This window comes from Carlito syrichta, unplaced genomic scaffold (assembly GCF_000164805.1).
Source record: "Carlito syrichta isolate Samal-C Ts95f unplaced genomic scaffold, Tarsius_syrichta-2.0.1 Scaffold311002, whole genome shotgun sequence".
NCBI classification, from domain to species: Eukaryota; Metazoa; Chordata; class Mammalia; order Primates; family Tarsiidae; genus Carlito; species Carlito syrichta.
This window is the reverse complement of record NW_007255098.1, coordinates 303,774-325,027: the sequence shown is the minus strand read 5'-3', so window position 1 is coordinate 325,027 and position 21,254 is coordinate 303,774. Positions and strand designations below refer to the sequence as shown.

General features: G+C 49.6%; 1 protein-coding gene across 1 annotated transcript in view; it reads left to right on the top strand.

Moving 5' to 3' along the window:
* Positions 1-21,254, top strand: part of SDK1 (sidekick cell adhesion molecule 1) — a 619,404-nt gene that overhangs the window by 515,640 nt on the left and 82,510 nt on the right. The window contains exons 27-29 of the mRNA XM_008068469.1: positions 2,112-2,210; positions 15,703-15,897; positions 19,504-19,705. Of these exons, the coding sequence (XP_008066660.1) occupies positions 2,112-2,210; positions 15,703-15,897; positions 19,504-19,705 (496 nt within the window). The remainder of the gene's footprint in view (positions 1-2,111; positions 2,211-15,702; positions 15,898-19,503; positions 19,706-21,254) is intronic.

Sequence of the window (21,254 nt, the reverse complement as noted above, 5' to 3'; positions counted from 1 at the left end):
GGCTGGGGACTGGGCTGTCAAATGTGAGGCTCCTCTTAGCCATAACTACACAAACCTACACAAGTGCCCGTTATCTGGGGATATGTCCCAGGATGCCCAGGGGAAGCCCGTAGCCACGGATGGGGCCGAACCCAATATACATTATGTTTTTTCCCCCTGATAACCAAGACGGCTCCTAAGTGACTAATAAGCAGGTAGTGTAGACTGCAAGGATATGCTGAATAATGGGACAAGGCCCATCCTAGGCAGGACAGAGAGGGGTGGCACAAGATTTCACCAGGCTACTTGGAACAGCACATGATTTGAAACTTATGAGTTATTTATTTCTGGAATTTTTCATTTACTATTTTTGCCTAACCGAGTAACTGAAGTCGTAAAAAGCAAAACCACTTAAAAGGAGGGTACTACTGTAGTTTAAAAAGCCCATTCTGGACTGGCATGTCTCTGTTCTCTTGGTACTGCCCAGTTTCACTGTTTGCGTTACGAGAGATGACTAGAAGTTCTTGGGAAGAGAGCCATGTGTTTGATGGTTCAGGGTCCCCAGGTCCCTGTGTTTCCAGTCCTGAATAACAAGCACATTGTGCTGGCTTTGTTTTTTATGGAAGCCTAAATCATCAGTAAATATGTTTTTCTGCTCTGCAGATGTCAAACACGTAAAGGTTAGCTCCTTTACTTTTCATTATTAAACAGACTGTAATGAATATGTCAGGGGAAAAATTACTGATCTCCCCCTGCAAACCCACCTTGGGGATCAGAAGCATCTGACAGAAGTGAAACAGTTGTAGAGATTCTTAAACTTCTTTACTGAGTAACTAAATTAGCTCCAAACATAACTCTAACTTCGGCATGTAAACCATCCTCTCCATTTTCCTCGAGAGAGCCCTCCTGGCTTTGCATCTGAGAGACATGACCCTGCAGATTATCTGTCCCTCCCTCCCCAGTACAGGGTCTCAGGCTAGAGGGGGATCCGGAAGGGGAGCTGGATGTGGATGTTGTTTCTTTGCAGAACTTTACGCATCTCTGGTGTATTCTGAGTTACTAAAACGAAAAGTGGAAAGGGGCTTATTAGAGACTGTTCTAACACCAGCACCCCTCCCCCCCCCAAAAGTGTGACTGTTTCTTCCTAAATCACGTGTTGGCGAGTCATGGAAGGACTTTTCTCCATCTGTCACAGTCCTCACGTGGACATGCTTTTCCTCCTCCTCATTTCAATGACTCCCAATGTTCCACCAGGAGATGGCTCAGGGGATCGATGCCTTGGAAGGCTGACATCAGTGTTTACATGTGTGTGAGCCAATCCTGGACAGCAAGACTGTGACCTCCTTCAGACACTCATTTCACCCCCAAATAGATGTCATAAAACACACTCATAATTTAAAATACTGTTCTCAGTTTAATAACCAGAGGAGGAATTCAACAGTGCTGGAATGACTAACACACATCATTTTATTTTTGTATTGACTTCCCCTGCCCACTGCCTCTTATTTGGGAATCAATCCGTTGCTGAGTTCCAACAAGAAGTTTTCATACTGGCCACATACTGACTTACCTATCCACTTAAGTAAATGTATTGTATGAGGACCACAACCCTATTATTCAATAGTTCCACATATACACAGAAAAATTATATGCATTTGCGCATATCAATTCTCAATTTTCTAGAACAATGCAAGAGAGAGGTAGCGTGCATATGTGAAAATGATTGATAATAAACATGTTGTTTCATCAGAAGTTGTAACCTCTATTTCAAATTAGAGGAATTTTAAGACCCCTTACCTAACACCTGTTTTGTAAATGTCAAACCCAGTGAAAGAATCTAAGCTCAGATCAGTGACATCTAGTTTTCTCACATACTAGTTATACCATTCCTAGCATAGTTTATGAGCCCCACTTTTGAAGCTTGGAAAGTAGATGGGCAGGTTTCAAACTGCATTGTTTTGTCAAAATCATCAGTGACCAAAGTCATTCGTCCAAAACTTTCAAGTGTTCCACCCACAAACAACATCATCGTGGGAGTCCCTGCATGCAGCTGGTCCTCAGAATCCTGCGTAAGCTGTTGCACACCGGGAAACATTGTCTTGGTATCCTGATCCTTGTGTTTTTCCCTTCAGCCCCAGGCCCACCCGTGAGGCTGGTGTTCCCTGAAGTGAGGCTTAGCTCAGTGCGCATCGTGTGGCAACCTCCAGAGGAGCCCAATGGTATCATTCTGGGTAAGGGAGCAGCGGCAATTGATTGAAAGGAGGGACATTAAAGTCTGACTGATTTCTTCCATTTTTATTAGATATTTCTGAGGTTAAAAAAATCATGTCTATAGCAACCTAGCATGAACTGAGATGATCATGGGTCCCTCGACTGTTTTCTGAGCCATGTGCTAAGGGTTTTATTTATGTGTTTATTTTAATAAAATGTACATCTTGTTAATCTAGAATTTCTTCCATTTGTTTGAGGTTCATGGCAATACCATTTGTAGTCGACCTTCCCTTCCACTCTAAAATATCAGGCTATTTTTATGTATATTTTGGAAACAATGGGCTAGTTTTTTCATGGAAGATGTAGACCTGGACTTTGCTCCCAAGTTCCTGGAAACATTTTTTGCTACAGTGCTTGAACCCAATCCTTGGAAGAAGCTGCTGAAACGAAGTACATGCCTTGGGTCCCAGGGAATTTGTTTACTTTTAACTTTTAATTCAGAGAAGCAATTTGTATAACACTAATGAAAATCCTTAGTTTTCCCCAGTTGCCCAAAGGCAGCAAATTATATTTTAAAATATCATCAGTTCCTTTATTTATTCACCCTTTCATGGAGACAAATTAAGGACTTTCAGTGTGTCAGGCATCACATGTGTCATGGGAAGTAAGGAATGAATAAGGTGTGCTCGTCCTCCAGAGGTCTGCGGTCCATACAGGAGATACACAAGTGAGAATACAATGTGATGAGTGACCTGAAAGATGTTTCATTAAATTCCCTGCAAGCAGCTCCTTCTGGGTGGGGGTCTTTGTGGGTGGAAGGCTACTTTTGAGCTGGATCTTGAAGGTAAGTGGCTTCTGAAGCCTTGAGGGAAGGAATGAGGGGCATCCACCCAGCCAAGACAGATGGTGTTGCCTGTAGGAGTGCTGGCAGATTCAAGGCCAGTCAGTCACCAAAGGCTGTGAGCACCCTACTGTGCCCTGTAGAATGTGGCCCTGAGGCCTGGATATTTTAAATTGAGCAATTAGCAGCGAGGGTGCCAAGCACAGATATTGCCCCAGACCCCGGACAACGCCAGATAGGGTGTTTCCCCAATCCAGGCACACAGGAGACCCCTGATTCTGCTTGCTGTGTTCTAGGTGCTTTACAGTAAAATTATAGATCTGAACTTACAGACAGGTGACAAAATGCGCCACTTCTGCCTGCTTTTGATCTTGGGATTCTAAGATTTGGTTTGAAGAGTTTCATATCATTTTAAAAAAAAAGTTTGGAAGCTTGTGCTGAACACAGCAGGGATTCATCAAGGACTTTGAGCAGGAAAGTGACGTGATGAGATTTGCCTTTTAGATAATAACACAGGGAGCCTGAGAAAGGTGGGCAAAAAGTCACACATTTACTGAGTGCTTGCTTCACTGAGAGGGGCCTGGAGCATCCCTTAGTCTTGACATAAGAAGGCTGTGGCCTATTTCGCATTGACTCTTTCTTCGTGTGATATCTGGCATTGCTAAATAGAAGTGTTTTGCTATGAGTACAGCAGTTCTGAATTAGGTGACCTTTGGAATTGCAGGTTCCTGCTATGAAAATCACTAACAGCAGCTATAGCAGCCCCTGTGGAAGCTAGCATTTCAGGTCCTGCCCTGGTGGAGATGAGGCAGCAAGCCACATCTTGGGCCCGCACTGTGACCCTGGTGCTGGCGACAGGAAGGGTCTGCAGAGGACATGGCTGGGGCAGAGAGGTATGCGGAGTCTTCTCTTGGGCAGGCCTGCACTCAGCCTAGCACCTAGGCTGAAACCTTTTCTGGAACAGGCATGGCTGATGTCTGGTTGCTTGGGAGTCGTCCCAGCACTCTGTGAGACGGTAAACGTTGATAGAAGTATGGGGTGTAAAATTCGAACCTGTTGCTCCCAGCCTCAGGAGTCCATAAGAACTATGTTCTCTGTGAAGAAGCAGACTCTCCCCATCCCTCCCTGCCCCAGAGCTCCTAGCCCCCACTGCCGGCTTTGGGGGACCGTCCCAGCCCGTCCTGCCACTATGATGACAGGCGTTTACTGTTCCCATACTAGACTGCCAGAATTGGTTCTGGACTGGGCTGGTGGGAGATGTGCCGGAGTAGAGTGTGCTTCATCTGCCCCTCTCACCGTTCATAGACCAGCGCTTGCATTTGGATGCCGTGGCGTCAGCCAAGGGCTTCCTTGCACACATGGGGAGGCCCTGGCCTCAACCAGCTCTAGGCCGCTGTACTGGCCAGTCCCTTGCCTGAAAGACCCTCTTCCTGGAGCCTCTGCTTTTCCTTGAAGACTCACTTTGGTGTCCTCTGTCCCTTCAAATCCTTGCCACCTCCCTCCCCGTGTATCCCTACCTGCTTAGGCACTTCTCCTCATTGCTCCCAGCACGACGTGAGTCTCACGGTCCAAATGAAGAGTGTCAGCTTGTTTTGTGATCTATCATTTACTTTTCAGAGTGCCTCTAGCATTTGTTTTTCTGATTATAAAAACATTATAAAATGATAATTGAGGCAACAAGGCAATACCATTTCACATCAATCAGCTTTTAAGGAAGTGTGATAACACTACAAGAAAGGGACTGGCAATAGTGGGACACTGCCAGGGGGTGGGAGCACATAATGTCATCAAGGGTGCCTGATCCTAAACCAGGTGAAGTGAGGACCAATGGGAGGCCCCGACTTCACCTGTCCGTAGCCCAGTTATGTACCTAATCCTGAATTGTACCCCACATCTTTGAAATGAAATTAAAAAAAGAAAGTGTGATAGTACCAAGTAGATACTAGAGGATGTAGAGAAACAAAACCCCTCCTGCACTCTAGTTAGGACTGTGAATCAGTGCAGCCACTTTGGAGAAGGATCTGGCAATATCCAGGACAGGTGCTCATGTTCATACCCATCCCAGGACTTGTGCACTTGGAGGCTTTTGCCCTAGAGAAATTCTCACACATGTATCCAAGGAGAAATGTGCAAGGCTATTAATGAAAGATGCATTTAAGTGGCAAAAATGAAAGCAATCATAGTCCACACAAGTTACATGGTATGAATCTCAGGCTGCCTGCTCTTATTTCCCCTATGTTTTCAACACTGCGTCCCTGACAGGTAGACTGGCAGCATAGGTGAGGTGTTGGACCAGCAGCCACATGACCTGGGCTCAGACCTCGACCTGTGGCTCCCTAGCTAAGTGTACATAAGCAAGTTTCTTAGCATTCCCATACCCCAGTTTTCCCATCCTCAAAGGGAAAGAACATTCCTGCCTCCCTTGTCAGGTTAAATAAATTGCACATGAGGCACTTAGAACAATGCCTGCCACATAGTAAGTGCTCAACTAATGTTACTTTCAATATAACATTTAATATTTCATCATTTCCCTTGGACCAGAGCAAGCCAGAGTCCCTTTCAAAGTGGAGGCTGCTTACAGGCCTTCTGTGTCACTATGGACTTAGTCTAGTCCTAGTCTTTACTTTGTATTCTCTGACAGTGTGTCACATTGATTTGTTCTCCACAACTCTGGTTGCTGGAACAGAGGTTCATGCTGACAAGAGAGGGAGAAAAACCTAAAAGGCAATTTGGGTTATAAAGCGCTCCAAATGTACATTGAGAAGTTTAGATTTTGATTTTATTCCCTGGGGGTTACCGAAAATCACTAAAGCCCAGGTAAGTAGAGGGTAACATTGAAAATACTTTGAGCACTCCAAGTACAGCAAATGGATGCCAAATCAAGTAGCACTGTGTCTACCTGTGATACAGAAAACATCGCATCTGAGCCCTTGTTGTAATGGCATCTGGCTGTAATTGTGGTGCATGTTGTCTGGGTAACCTGTCACCTGGATGTATTACAGCCAGCACACCCAGTCGTAGGTGCTACCGGAGAGACAGGCAGATATTTTCTAAAGATTCAGTTGGTGTTAATGGAGAGAAAGGAAAACATCTTTTGCATGACTCACTTTGCGTCCAGAGACCTTGAATCAATGCTCTAGCTTTGGCGGCTTGGTCTTCCAAGTATAAAAACACCTCTGCAGCCCGAGCTTTTGTAATCTATATCAAAACATGTTCTTGCATTTCCAAAAGAGATTAACAGCATGAAACACCGGCAGGCACCTGGAGGAAAAAACACTTGCTTATTTGCGTAAATATTTTACTATGGAGAGCTTTTAGCATTTAGAACCTTCCTTTGGGGGATGTGGCTGGAGCCTCCTGAGAACGGCCGCCCCCCTCCACCTGCCAGACAACTCCATGCGTCCTTGAAAGCTATTCAGCTAGTGTGATGTGTGAGCTCCTCAGACCCACACTGGACTGCCCTGGCCTGACCTGGATCCCTCCCCATTCTTCCCCCAGTCAGCAGGTCTCCTGCCTACGAGGGCCTAACCTTTACCTTTGGCTGATTACAAAGGGTGCTCAAGAGCTCTGCTGAGAATTCAGAGCTCAATTAAATTGAATCCATGTTTGCAAATTCATCATGTGGCTCCACTGTTACATCTGTATGCACCCAACTCGCGGGTAGATAGGCCGTAAGATTACAGTCACAGCTCTAAGCTGGGCAGACCTAGGCCTCCTGAGTGATTCAACTGCTGGTAGATTCTCTGACCAATTCATGGATGTTGGTGTGGTGTTCCCCGCACCCACCCATCGACAGTGGCTAACAAGGGGGTCAGCAGCACTAGACCCTACACATGGCCTTCCTTGGGAACTTGTGCACAAGGCCCTGGTGACATCTCACTGAACGGACAACTCTCAGATGATGCCTTTTGTTTACTGAGGAACTGTTTGCTCTATAGAAGGTTTGCAGTCACCTGAAATACCTGGTCAAAACTCCTTGGATCACCCTGTATACAGCTGTGTGGCATCAGTCTTCAGTCTGCCCAAGGCGTGGAGACCCCCACAAGGCTTCCAGTTGAGGACTAAACTCTGAACCTTTTTCTCCTACCCAAATTCTTAACTCAGAGGCTTAGGGAGTCACACCTGATAAGGACTCATCAACTGGGTTTTTAGTACCCTATTACCCTGTATACTGAAGTTTATTTTCCAACCTGACTCTGGTATAGCATCACACAACAGACAAAGAAAGAAAACAAAATATTCTGTGACTCTGCAAAGCCATCTCTTGGGAACACCCAGATTAAGGGCACCTTTGCAAATACTTACCTATACTCTCTGAAATCTGCCACGTATAGAACTTCAACTACACATTGAAAAACTTGGAGATTTTACACTCCCTATTTCAACAAGATATCTCCCCTACTGATTTCCAAAATTCCTTAGGTAGAACCTACAGATTGCCAATCAAGAAACCCTGGAATCCACCTATAACCTGTAAACCCCCACTTGGAAATGTCCTGCCTCCCCAGGCTGAACCGATAAAAATCTCACATATGTCAATGTATGGTTTTTGTAACTTCTGACTCCCTAAAATGTATATAACCAAACTGCAATTCAGTCATACTGGACACATACTCTCAAGACTTCTTGAGGCTGTGTCTTGGGCCTGGTCACTCATATTTGGCTTAGAAAGGACCTCTTCAAGCATCTTTGACTGAACTTGGAATTTTACATCATCACAGCTGATGGTTTCGTCTTAGCACCTCCTTCTTATGCCTCACACAAGGAAAAGTTCTAGAACGTGTCTCATGCTCCTGCACGCTCCTTTTTTGACTCTTATTGTCCCAGTGTGCACCATCTTCTAGGTGTATTCAGAAGCCATCCCAGGCCTCTCACTTCATATTTTTAATCTTCCATTTGGATCACTGTCTGTCGCACTTGGCCTTACTCCTTTTAATGCCTGTGTTATCATAATTCACCCATAACCTTGAAAATAGGGCTTCTCACGGGCTGCCTTTTACTGCTACTATTGATTCAGCATATCCATTCTTTCCTAGCACACACCACAGTCTTCTAGCCTTGCGCTGCTGAAATTCAACACACTAATGTTTCTGATCTTGCTGTAACCGTAATTACATAACTAGCCTTTTCCACCGAAACGCTCTTATCTCTGAACACCATCTATCATTATTCTCTAAAAATGCAAGGACTATTACTCAGCTGCTTCTTTCTGCCATTTATGTACAGAAAAAAAGCTCTCTTCTATTGTCCATTGAGTCTAGGACTTTTTAAATGTGTCAAGGAAAAATATAGGCATTAATCTTTATGTTCAACAGACCGTGGTGTGGGGACCAGATGATATTATCTTTATTTTAAGGCAAATAATAGGAAGGTACAAATATAACCCAGAGGCTGAGGAATTTTCCCGCAGTAGCCCAGTGTGGGAACTAGATCAGAGATGGAAAAGAAAAAGCCAGACTTCCTGTAATTAGCAGCAAATGGCATTGTGCTTTGCAATTTACATACATTATCTAAGGAGTCTTCAGTGTATCCTAAGAGTCGAGGAGGGAGGGCAGCTCTACTGCAAATACCCCCTTCCTACTTAGTCCTGGCAGCGCCTTAAGTGACAGGTGGGTACTGTGCACCATTATGTGATCATTAAAACTCATGTTTCTAAAGGGGAAAAATGCTTTTGCTAAACTGTGTGAAAATAACAGAATGAAAAACCCTCATGTAGAGTAAAAATCCAGTTTTGTTTAAAATTCATGTGCACCGAAAAATGACTACAAAAGAAAACAAATTCCAAAACAGTAACAGTGACCTCTGAGAGGTAAGATGGCCTTATGGTAGATCTACACACTGCCACCCCCAGCTTGCGAGAGGACACCCTTAGGACTTGCCTGAGGACTCTCTCTGGTGGCTGGAGCCTGCTGGGCTCTGAGGATTGGGCTACTCAGTGGGGAGCTAACTGCTGGCAGGTAGTGGGTAAATGCAGCTGCTCTCCTGCATTATGAGGATCAGACTAACACTTCTCAGCAGGAGGAGCTATGCCCAGGTGACCCCTGCTCTGGTGATGTGCACGTTCATTAGTTCATCAGCTCCTTCCCTTCCTTCTCACTTCTCTACTTGTGTGTGTGTGTGTGTGTGTGTGTGTGTGTGTGTGTATACATACACATATATATGTAATCTTTAAGAAGATAAACCCCCAGGAGAGTTATGGGACTTAAGGCTGAGAGAGCTTTAGGGCCACATCAGAAGTCCTTGTCCCGTTCAGGCTGGACTACCTTGGAGCTCAGTGGAACCCTCAGGACCCAGGCAGATTCCGTAAATGGAAGGATCTTGTGTGGGGACAGAGGCCCCAGGCCTCTCTGAACTGGAAGGCCCCTCCAGCCCTCCCCACTCAAAAGCCCATCCAGTGCTCATCTCCTGGCCAGTGCAGCACACAGTGACCCCTGCCAGGCTCACAGGAGTGCGACATCCAGAGCGCCCTTGTTCCTGTATCACCTCCTCTCTGGTAACACACACCTTCCCTTCTGCATGTCCTGGCCACCGCTGACAGCATGCTGCTCCTGTAGATGACCCTCTCTGCAGCCCCGGCTCACCCTGGCCTGTTCCTTGCCAGCTGTGCTATCCTCCACTCAGATTCAGTGGCTTCATCTCCAGCCCCCAGTGACCCTGGGCCCAGCCGGCTGACCTCCTTCCCAACAACTGCCCTAAGACTCTTCCAGAGGGCCTAGTTTCTTTGGCACTTCTGGAATGATTTGTCCTCCCCAAATGGGAACGGTCACAGGCTGGATGTTCTGCTCTGCAGCTGTGCTCTAGCCAGACCCCTGGCACTGTGACGTGGGCTGGCTATTTCTAGAGGCTCTGCAATTTCTCCCACTCCCTCACGATTACTTTCAGCATGTCCTGCTGAGTGGCTTTCTCCGAATTGTTTTCTATTTTTCTCCCTTTTCTCCAATCGTCAGAATCCTATCATTTTAGAGCAAGAAGGAGCCAAGGGAAACAGCAGGGTATCCTAGGAAGAACTGGGACTCTCATGCCAAAGTACCTAGCCCTGCCCTCTTTACTGTGTGCCTGTGGACACCCCAGTCCCTCCCTGCCCTTAAATGGAAGATGGGAACAGGAATATCTGCTTGTGGAATATCATGAAGTCTAAATATGAAGCAATCAAATGCCTGGAATATAGAGACCCCTAATATTTATAAGTTGTGGCTAATTTTTAAAAAATTGCTAATAGTGACAGATAAGAACTGAGAATCATACCGAGGTTGGGACTTGCCCAAGAGCTGGGCCAAGACCAGGTACCCCTGCTCCCTGCTGTCAGGTCAGGAGCTTCTGAGAGAGGACAAGGACCACACATGCAAGAAACAATCCAAAAACACGTGGCAGTGTATCCATTGCAGGTGAAGTGCTGCAGGCCTAGGAAAGGGAGAAGTGACCAGTGCAGAGTCACATGACAGAAACCTGCATAGTCTGAAGTGTGGCCAAGGTCAAGGGTCACCCTGGGAAGACAGGAGAGTTGGGCGGTGTCATTGATAGAAAGGAGAGCAGACCCCAGCTAGCTTGGTAAGAAGCGACTTGTTCCCACTTATTCCCCAAATTCTGTGATCCACAAAGATGTGCCTTTGAACAAAATCTTCATTTCATCACCTCTAGCAACAGAATAACCTGAGCAGAGATAAAACACGATAAAACAGCAAAGATTAAACAATAATGAAAACACATCCATAATCATATCCTGCTCTTAAAGGTAAATAATACCTCATTAATTCAGACTTATTAGTGAGAGATGTTTCAAATTTTTAGTGAGGAGTCCTAATCACACAGCTCTTTGAAATATAAAGCAGCAACTTAAGGGAACAAATGTTGACTGGTGGGGATCCATGGGAGGGTGCGTTACTGGTGTCAGGAATGTCTGCCATGTCCTGTGCTAAACCTATGTCGGGGTCAGCCTCTGTGCTTGCAGATGCTCAAAGGCATGTTCCATTGGGTGGTTTCTCCTTGCTCTCTTGGGAATAGGATGTGAAGAAGAAATCTTTGCAGCCACTGTGCAAAATCAGTGAGGTAATTCTAGACTTCCAGTGTAAAGAGAGCAAGCTGAAGCCCACACGCACACACAGGAATCTGATTTCAATGCAAATGTGATTTTTGCTTCTTTAGGGAAAGATTGGTATCTCTTCATCCCTAGGAAGGATAGTCACTCTCTAAGTTGCACATCATTCTTGACTTTTTAAAAGTATTATGTTTGATTGTGTTCTCACTGGTAAGATTTATATCTGCCAGTTCTGTCTTTGTGCTTTATTATAAAATGTGGTTTGTCTTTGCAAAATATCTTTCCTTAGTTTCAAAATATGTGTATGATGGTGGCACTGGGCCTTGGTCAGCTTTTTTGTGTAACAGTCAGGTAGGGTCATTCCCAAGGCCCCTGGGTCTGTATGAGGCTTGCTTGGGTCTCTGCATGTGAACCACAGTCCACGTGGACAGCTCTGCCTGGGTATAGAGGCTGACTGTTCCCCCAGGCTTGATCTCCCCTGTGTGCCCCTTCAATCTCTGCTGAAAGTAGGCCTCACTGTGCACTTGCAGTGCCCGGTTGCACAATCCAATACAGATGTTCCAAATCACAGCAACGTGGAGACAGTAATATGACTCACGACCCCCAGAGGCGAACATACTGAGAAGGTTGGAGGTCATGTGAGAATGTTGGTTTCCTTGTCTTTCATAGCAGTAGATGAGGGTCAAATATAGTTCAGAGTTCATAAATGTAAATATAATTCAGAATTCATAAATCAAATGAAAGCACTATAAATGTATTCAAAAGCATGAAGGGGCCAAGTGCAGTGGCTCACGCCTGTAATTCCACTACTTCAGGAGGCTAAGGCAAGAGGACTGCTTGAGCCCAGGAGTTAGAGACCAGCCTAGGCAGTATAGCAAGACCTCATCTCTACGAAAAACTTAAAAATGAGCCAGGCCTGGTGGAGTGGCACATGCCTGCAGTCCCAGCTCCTCAGGAGGTTGAGGCAGAAGGATCGCCTGAGCCCAGGAGATTGAGGCTGCGACGAGCCATGATTGTGTCACTGCACCCCAGCTTCTGTGACAGAGTGAGACCACGACTCAAACAATAAGGTAAAAAGTATGAAGGTTAGAGCCATGCACCTGTAGTTCCAATTACTTGGGAGGCTGAGGTGGGAGGATCGCTTGAGCCCAGGAGTTTGAAGCTACAGTGAGCTAGGATTGTGCCACTGTACCCCAGCCTGAGCAACAGAGTGAGACCCCAATTCGAAAAACAAAAATAAATTTTAAAAGGGAAAAAAGCACATAAAGGCAACTACTAGGAGAAATAAAAACACTAACAGCACTAACCAGAATTGTGTGAGCAGGGGTGGGAAGGTGAGAAGGGGCTATGCTAATTCCATCATCGTTCTTCGTGAGGAGGTAGTAGTTAGCGAAGTGCATACATTGAAACTTCAAGAATAGGTTCTAGAAGACCCAAAACCAAATGATAACCCTTCCAAAAATCAAAAGGAAAAACATGCATCCAGCACAATGAACACTGCCCATGAAGGAGTCAGTGAGAAAAGCCAAGTATAGAATGGGAGACCCAGAATGCTACAGGGTCCCAAAGAAGGAGGGTGGTTTCCCAAATACATGTTTTCATTTTCTTAGATGGGGGCCAAGTAGACACACAAGAAACCCATGATCATGCTTGCCTAAAGCAGGAGCTGGAGGCCTGGGGGTCAGGGTGATAGACACACACTTTGCACTATTAACCTTGCACCTTTGCACAATATGTGAGACATGTGGATGCAATGCAATTCAAAAAATAGCAATAGAACATTTCAAGGCCTTTAGGAAAAAAGGCAGTTCAAGTCTAGAAGTTTTCCCAGATGAATATTGATTCCATGGCAAGAGAGGCTGATCCCAGTAAGAAGGCAGCTGCCAGAGGTCTAAGAATTAGGGTGGTTTCCCTGACCCCTGAGGAAGCAGAACACTACTGGAAAATAAATACATCAAGAAGGAACTTCCATCTGTGGAGTCTGCTCTATGTACCAGTCAGTACTGACCACACTCAAGGAGGCCTCAAAGATGGGATGCTACATCTATGTTCTAACCAGGGTGAGAGAAGGCAAGCATTTGTTCCCCTATCTCAGGGGCCAGGCTGAGCACGGGGCCATGTCCGTTTCGTGTCCCTGTGCTGACTCTAGTGGGCTTACCACCCTGTCCTGGAGCTGCCAGGCTGAGGCACCTGCAGCACCATCTCACCATCCGTGCCAGGGAGAGGCCTCCAAATAAAATTACATGGAGGCTTTATGGAAAAATGATAACTTTGAGGTCATGTCAGAGGCCACCATCATTCCACAGGGCAAGGGGACTGCTAGGGAGAGCATTCTACCAGCTGTAGGAGGTGAAGAAGTAATGATCATGGTTGTACTAATATTGAAGCCAGGAGAGATTGTACATGGAGCACTGTACTGCCAGGTCCCCACAAGCGTGAGCTCACAGAGCACAGCCCCCCAGCAGCCTGTGGGGTGTGTCCTTTCCCCCCTCCCCATATAGTCTAACAAACCAGAGGAGTCACCTGTCTTGTTCATGGTCATATGGTGAAGGATTTGCAGAGCCCAGATTCCAGCCCAGATGTGTGCCCCTCTAAGGCACACGTCCCTCCTGCTGGGGAACACTGATTTCTGTGGAAAAGTACACTCCTCCATGGTGGGCTCCGGGGTCCTTAGAGACCTGGGGGTCAGGGTGGTCCAGAGGAACCAGGGTCTGGCAAGGCGACTCTTCCTTTGCTGACAGATCAGCATGTTTTCTTTCCACAGGACAAGTCAGACACACTCAGGGCTCCAGCCCTGGCTCCCTTGTCCTGCTGGTGATCCTTCTCTGAGCTTCTGGCTTCATTATCCACTTCCTTATGGGACTGTGTATGAGGGTTGAGTACAAAAGCACTGCAGGAGCTCGGCAGGGCTCACGGCACAGGATGTCACAGTGGTGGTAGCTGCTGCTGTTTTTTCCTTCACATTTGGAATGCAAGGCTCCCAGGAGCCTCTGAAGGCTCCAGATTGGGTTCCCATTATGCCCAAACTGCAGACTCCCCACTCTGATTAAGCAGGAGAGAGAAGGGAGGAAGGGGCGGTCTGGGAGAAGAACTGACTGCTGTCCCTAAATGAGCGATTGGGAAGGGACAGGGTTCTAGCGGGACACCTTTGCCAGGGCCCTGAGTCAGCTGGGCCACATCTAGGAAGCCCTCAGGACACCCGGGGATCACGAAGGGAAGAAGAGCCAGTCCATCAGTGACATAGCAGTGGCTGTAATGGCCACTTGGGGTGTGAGTTCAGGATCCTGCAAACCGATGTGAGCTTTGGATCCATAGGTGGTGTCGTTATGAACAGGGCAGGGCGTGTGGCCCCGTCTGTGTGGTGATGATCACAACGTGGTAATGATGAGTGATGCTGGAGTCTGATGTTAGGATACATCCAGAGTCTGACCTCTGTGTCATTGTCCTCCTGGCCTCCCAGATGGTGGACGGGGGAGAGGCTTGTTAAACGGTTGGATAAATGACACAGTGCATGCAGGAGCTGGGAGGATGCCAGCGAGCTCGGTCACCCGCGGAGCCAAAGACTGTGTGAGGAGGAGGAACAAAGGCAGCAGTGGTGCTTTGTCCAGCATAGAGGGCCGGGGAGGTGGGCAGGCTGTCACCCAGCCCGTCACAAGGCAGGGCAGGCACCATTCAGAGGCCCCACGTGCAGGCAGCGCTGGAGGCCACCGTTCCGCCAGGGCTGGGTTCCCCCCATGTGTCCTCCTTGTTTAGCTTGGACAGCTGGGCTGTCATTCTTTCTTCTGGAAGCCCCAGCACCCGTCCCTTCTGGTTTTAATCTGCCCAAATGCTCTGTAGGCAGCCCACTCGTGGTCTAGGTCTGACACCTTGGTGAGGCTCTTCAGACTCAGCAGGGAGGGCTGGGGTGGCCTGAGTAGAGAGATGTGATCGCTGATAATGCCTGGTCAACCACACACCCTTCCTAATCGGGGAACTTAAAGTCAGTCAGAGCCGGGGAGCCCTTCCTCAACTGAGCAGCACACAGGGGATTCTGTAGAGTGGGGCTCCCTGGGGTGTTTCTGGGAGTGGGCGGCCGAGGAGCCGAGATGCTGGGTCCCTGGAGGGAGCTGGGGACCTGGGGTGCAGAAAGACAGGGAAGACGGGAGGAAGGAAGACGGGGTGGCAGATGTAGGGCTGTCCCACCCCCAGCAGGCCACACTACTGCTGACAAATGTTAAAGGAATTTCTTACAGGAGGCAGGTGTGACACTGCGCCCATTGGTAATTGGAAAGGGTGTGGGGAAATAAGAAAAACCAGTGACCTCTGCAGCTCCAATCAGGAGCAGGGTGAATGCCTGGTGCTGGAGGCATTCCTTCAGCCTGCCAGCATCCTCAGAGAAGGTGAAACTGTTTTCACATCTTGTTCCCTGAAGGACGAGGAATGAAACATGTCACACAGGGGATTAGGCGCAGAGGCCGTCCATCTCTGTGGTGTGCTGCCCTTCCCCGCACACCGCAGCCGCCTCCAGAGAGGGGAAGAAACAGGTGGCCTGGCTTGGGTTTCCAGTCCAGGGGTCACGCTGGGGTGGGGGGCTCCGGGCTTTCCCTGTACAGTGGAGAAACGACCCAGAGCCCGTGTCTCCCTCGCCTGCCCGCAGGGTACCAGATCGCCTACCGCCTGGCCAGCAGCAGCCCCCACACTTTCACCACCGTGGAGGTCGGCGCCACCGTAAGGCAGTTCACAGCCACTGAGCTGGCCCCAGAGTCCGCCTACGTCTTCCGCCTGTCAGCCAAGACGAGGCAGGGCTGGGGGGAGCCGCTGGAGGCCACCGTCATCACCACCGAGAAGAGAGGTAAGGCCCTCCGGGAGGAAGGATAGCCAGAATGGGTGCTGGGACTCAGCAGCTCGGCTTCTGGGCCAGGCCCTCTGTGTCTGCAGGGTGCCTGGGAGATAGGTGAGATTGTCCCAGGTTGAAAGAGAGAATTGTCACTCAGAGAGGTTGTGTAGCTGGTGCATGGTTACACAGTCATCATGTTTAGAGGTAAGCTCCCCGAAGGCAGGACCCTGATCTCTGATATTCAAACTGTATCCCCAGCTGAGCAAGTGCTCAAGAAATATGTTTTCTAAACAGCTACCTTCCTAACAAGGACTGTCACGTGCGAACACCACCCCTGCTCCAAGTGCAGGGTCAGGGCTCCATGCACTTTTCTTGGTTCATCCTCCCTGCAGCCCATGGAAGAGCATGGTTTACCTCCAGCTTTACAGAAGATGAAATGGAGGAGATTAAATTTGCCTAGACATACAACTGTGTAGCTAAGATTCGGACATAGCCTCCAGACGGCAAGGTCGGCTCTTCCCACAAAAGTCTGTGGTGGGCTCCCGCCTCGGGTCTTCCACCTCAAGGCTCCCATCTCAGGGTTCCTCTCTCAGTGCTCCCACCTCAGAGGCTCCCACAGGTCCTCCGGCCTTGCTCTCCAGTTCTCTACAGCAACACCCAGGATCAGCGTCACAGGGCCCTTTCCCCAGCAGCTCTGGCTTCAACTGCAGGACCTGCCATCAGAGCCGATCTCAGAGACCTTGGGGAATGAGGACAGGAGGAGACTCCAGGCACAGCTGATGGGGAAGCACTTGGAGCATTTGGCTCTGGTCTCACTTCTGAGAGTCTCGCTGGAGAGGGCCCAGGCTCTGGAGCTCTGTAACTTTGGGTGCATTTCTTCTCTTCTCTGTGCCATGGCCTCCTCATCTGTAAAATGGGGTAAGGATAGTACTGGCAACCTGGTCGTGCCTGTGTGAAGCAGTTAGAATGGTGCAGGACCCCGAGGGCTGTCAGCTTGTCCTCTGAACCCCCAGAAAGCACAGCCGGGTGGTGCAGGAGCTCAATCAGTGGGAACAAGTGCATTGGTGCCTTTGTGACCATTTCATTACAAGGTCTAAAGTAGATAGTTCAAGAGAGCATTGAGTTGAGCTCGGAGCACATGAAAAGCAGCTCCCGTCTTAAATCTAGAAGAGGAAGGAGGTGGGGGGAGAGGAATGTTGAGCCCTCTCCACGTCTCACTCCGTCTGAGGCGTCTTCGCGTCTGCAAAGTCCCTGATCCCGTTGAAGACTGGGGCTGCCTAGACTTGCTGTGATCGTGGCCGGACATGGCCAGATCCCCCCCCCAATCTGGTATTGACCAGAGCAAGTACTATGTAAAAGCAGACTGCCCTGAAAGGAGACCGCTTTCCTATGAAGTCCCCAAGCAGGCACTCTGGTGACACAGGGCGTCAGGCCTTCATGCAGCCACCTGCCCTGAGCCAGGGCCCGGCCGTGCAGGCAGAGGAGCAGTATTGGCGATTTTGCCACCTGGTTTTCTGTGTTGAGTCTGGGCTCCTCCCATCCTGCTTTCGAAGACCTCAGCCTGACCCTGGCACCTCTTCCCACGTGCCCACCCTGTTCCTGACCCACCCCTCTGCTGTCCAGGCCCTTCCTGCTCAGGCCTCAGAACCTGCTGGCTCCACTGGGCCCATGAGTGTCTACTCTTCCTCCCTCCTTCTCCAATTTTAAGATCGGAATTGTTTTCCAGTGCTGAGTTCAGCTCACCATACCCTCAAATGGTCTATTCTAGATCCTGCAATAAAAATAGTTCCAAATGCACAATAACAAGCTTCACCATCTGGTTCCTGACCCACTTTCACGACCTGCCCCCTCCCAGAGGCCTCTCGGACAGCACCCCCTCAGCTGGGTCTCCCAGGGGGCATACTGCAGACAGTGCTTGTTCTCCCTCCAGTCCGTTTCGAGGCACCAAGCTTATTTCACTGGTGCACAGTTGGGGACAAGTGTGCACACAGCAGCTCCTGAAAGCTGGTTGCTCTGAGGGCACATGCTGATGCCCCACGGCCAGCGGTGGCTTCCCTTCTGCACAGCTTAGAACCTTCCAGTGGCTCCAAACCTCACCGCCCCTGCCGCCAGCCCTCTGTGAGTCCTGGCTACCCTAACTGGCAGCTTGGCACTCACTGCAAGCCTCTGTGTACTGAGCTACTGCTGCTGCTGATGGTAATGATAATAATAATGCCTTCCTTGGTACAGCAATAGTATTTGATGAAACATCCTCCTGCACAACAATTATTATTGTTGTTTTAATTGGAGGGATGGGAGCCCTAGCATCACTACAGATGCCCACCCTGCTTCTGGATGGAGCAGATGGAGGAGATGGCCCCATGAAGAAGCCCCCAGCCCCTTGCTACTGTCCTGTTATCAGCACACTGGGCAACTGGCATTTCAGGACAGTGTTAACGACTCTCCCCAAGTGAACCATTTGACTTTGTTCCTCAGTGTACTCATGTGGTTTTACTGACTATTTTTCTTAAACGTGGACAGTGCTGTTCCCATGAACCAGCCCCTGTGCAGCACATCACACACGTCTCACAGCATCACCCACACCCTTCTGAAACAGTTGCTCTGTTTCCCCGCTTCTCGCTGGCACCCCTGCCCCACACCACGCCATCGTCTTCCAGGCCCAGAGATCTAAGAGATTTTCCACAAGGACCCCCAGCCTCAGTTCTCGTGGCTCAGAGAACCCAAGAGACTTGACAGTTGTCAGTACATCCAAGAGGGGCCTTTGAGCAGGGGGCCGCCAGACCACCGCTCCAAGGCGAGAAGTCACACAGCCACAGCGTGTGCTTACGGAAATGAGTGCTGATTAAGTTAGATCGAAATGCTCCTCAAAGGCCCGTCACTGCGGGGCCTACAATCAATTGCTGCTTTATTACATGCCACACATTTTAATCAGAATCAATAATCTTCATGATAAACAATTAAACAATTATTCCTCCCTCTACGGAGTTTCTCTGCTGAAATCAATGGGATGCATAGACATAGACACAGCAGACGGACACAGCAATCGAGGTCGGGCCCGGCCCCAGGCACCCTGTGTCCCCAGTCCCGCCACTCAGACACGAGTGGCCAGTGTCAGGCCAGAGGCATCCTTGCTCACCACAGAACTGAGTAGATTCCTTTAATGCTTGAGGCTCAGGTTGGTGACAAGGGAAAGGAAATTCAGGCTGAAGACGGACTGAGCCCCAAATCAGAAAAGTGAGGTCCAAAAGGACCTGGAGGTGATTGGAATAGCCCTAAGCCCCTGTGAGCCCAGCTGCCATCCATAGATGCCTGCCCCCGCTGGCGTGGAGGGTCTGGAGCTCCCATGTGAGTTTACCTCTGTATTCTGTCTCTGCTCTGAAAGTGATGCGGCCCAGGAGCCAGACGGGAGCTCCAGTCAAATACAAGCTGGGCATGCCCAAAGTCAGCTGTAAGAGGGCCTCACATCCCCTGAGCCGAGAAGGGAATTGGCTTTAGATTGTCTGACTTATGCAGACAGCTTTTGTGGGCAGTCCGCACTAAACAGTGGTGTAACTGCCAGGGGAATCTTTTTGGGAAGAGCAGCCTCTCACATGTCCCTGGTCTGTCCTTGTTTGCTCGCAGAGCGGCCGGCTCCCCCCAGAGAGCTCCTGGTGCCCCAGGCAGAAGTGACCGCCCGCAGCCTCCGGCTCCAGTGGGTTCCGGGCAGCGACGGAGCCTCCCCTATCCGGTACTTCACTGTGCAGGTGCGAGAGCTGCCCCGGGGAGAGTGGCAGACCTACTCCTCGTCCATCAGCCACGAGGCCACAGCCTGCGCCGTTGAGAGGTACTGAGGGAGTTAGGAGGACCCCCGGTGGGGAACAGGCCCTGCCCCTGAAGGGTCCCTTCCTGGCCTTCTCCAGTGGCTCCTGCCCTCGGAGTGGGGAAGCTGTACGGGCTAGGGAGACGCACCTCTAAGAGCTCACGCCACCCCTTCTTATTGATACTCCCTGCCCCAGGGGCCCCCGAATTCCTGGGTCCTGGAGCCACTCAGGCCCCTTCCTGAGTCTGACCTTCGAGGTGTGCCACACGGCTGGTTTGCACAGCCCAGGCCCCAGGGACTGGTGAAGCAAGAATGATGGGGTGAGCCTGGATGGGGACTCCAGTCCTAGCCCTCCCCATGCCAGCGCTGGGGAAGGGAGAGTGCGAAGAGGGCTGGACCCTGGCACTGATGTTAAGAGCCCGAGAGATGTCCTTTGCTCTGTGTTCTCAAAAGCACCTCAACTGCTTGCCCTTCGTTAGTGTTGGCTGATGGGGAAACATGGGGGGCATGCCCTGGGACCGCAATGAGAATCCTCCCGCTTCCTCAGTCATGTGTTAAACTTCGAGGCACAAGGCAGGAATGTGCTGCACTGACGGTGGCAGTAGACATTCTGCAGCGTGGTCCTGTCTCATCCCCTTGACAACGGAGGAAGCTGCCCACTTTGTAGAGACAGGGGTCACGCAGCCCAGCCACTACCCTAAGTGTCCTGTAGCCTCACTATCCGCTACCTGCCCGGCGCTCTCCAGGGCCTGTTGGGTTTGCGGTCCTGCCTGGGCAAGGCCTCCCGGGGTACTTGCTTTCCGTTCTCCTCTGCCCGGGGCTTAGTCACTTGTTACTGAGCTTAGGATCCAGACTGCAGAGACGGGATTCTGGAAGTGAGTCCCTTCGTCTTTGAGGGTTCCAGAGCCCATGCTGACACCTAGAGCAGGATGGAGGGCTGAGACAGCAGTCTCCAAGCCAGCCGAACTTCCTCCAGCTTGCAGGTTCACACACTGCCGTGCTGGGCACTGTGCTGGGAAGCCTGATGCTCACGAGCCCTCTGCACCCCTTGATGGCCTGGTGAGGAAGATCACAAACCCTGTTCTGTGGGTGAAAACCATTGTCAGAAAAGTCAGAGGTTTGCCTGTAGACCCGGCCCTCCTCAATTATGTGACTGCCCAGCTCAAGCCTGCCCTGTTGAACCCAGGGAATGGGAGGCAGGTCAGAGGCAAAGCCCCTGGTAGTCTCCATCCTTAGAAAACCACCCTTACCCCTGCCCTGCCCTGGGGCACGGTTCAGGCTTTGGAGTGGGGGGCAGTTGGAATGTGTCTCTGTCACCGTTTCCTAGATGTGACCACAGTAGTATTTATAGAGAAGAGAACGTCCCCCTCCAGGCACATGACAGGGTAAAGTGTGTGCATGGGAGCAGGGTCGGCAGGGGCATCTCAGGAGAAGAGGTGTGAATCAGAACGGTCCAGGCTCGGGCTGGCTTTGGTCACTTGCCAGTGGGTGATCTTGGGTGACTTGGGATCTTGGACACCTCCTCGTCACTTGCCTTTTGAGTTGTGTGGTTTGGAGGTACTGATTATAAGGC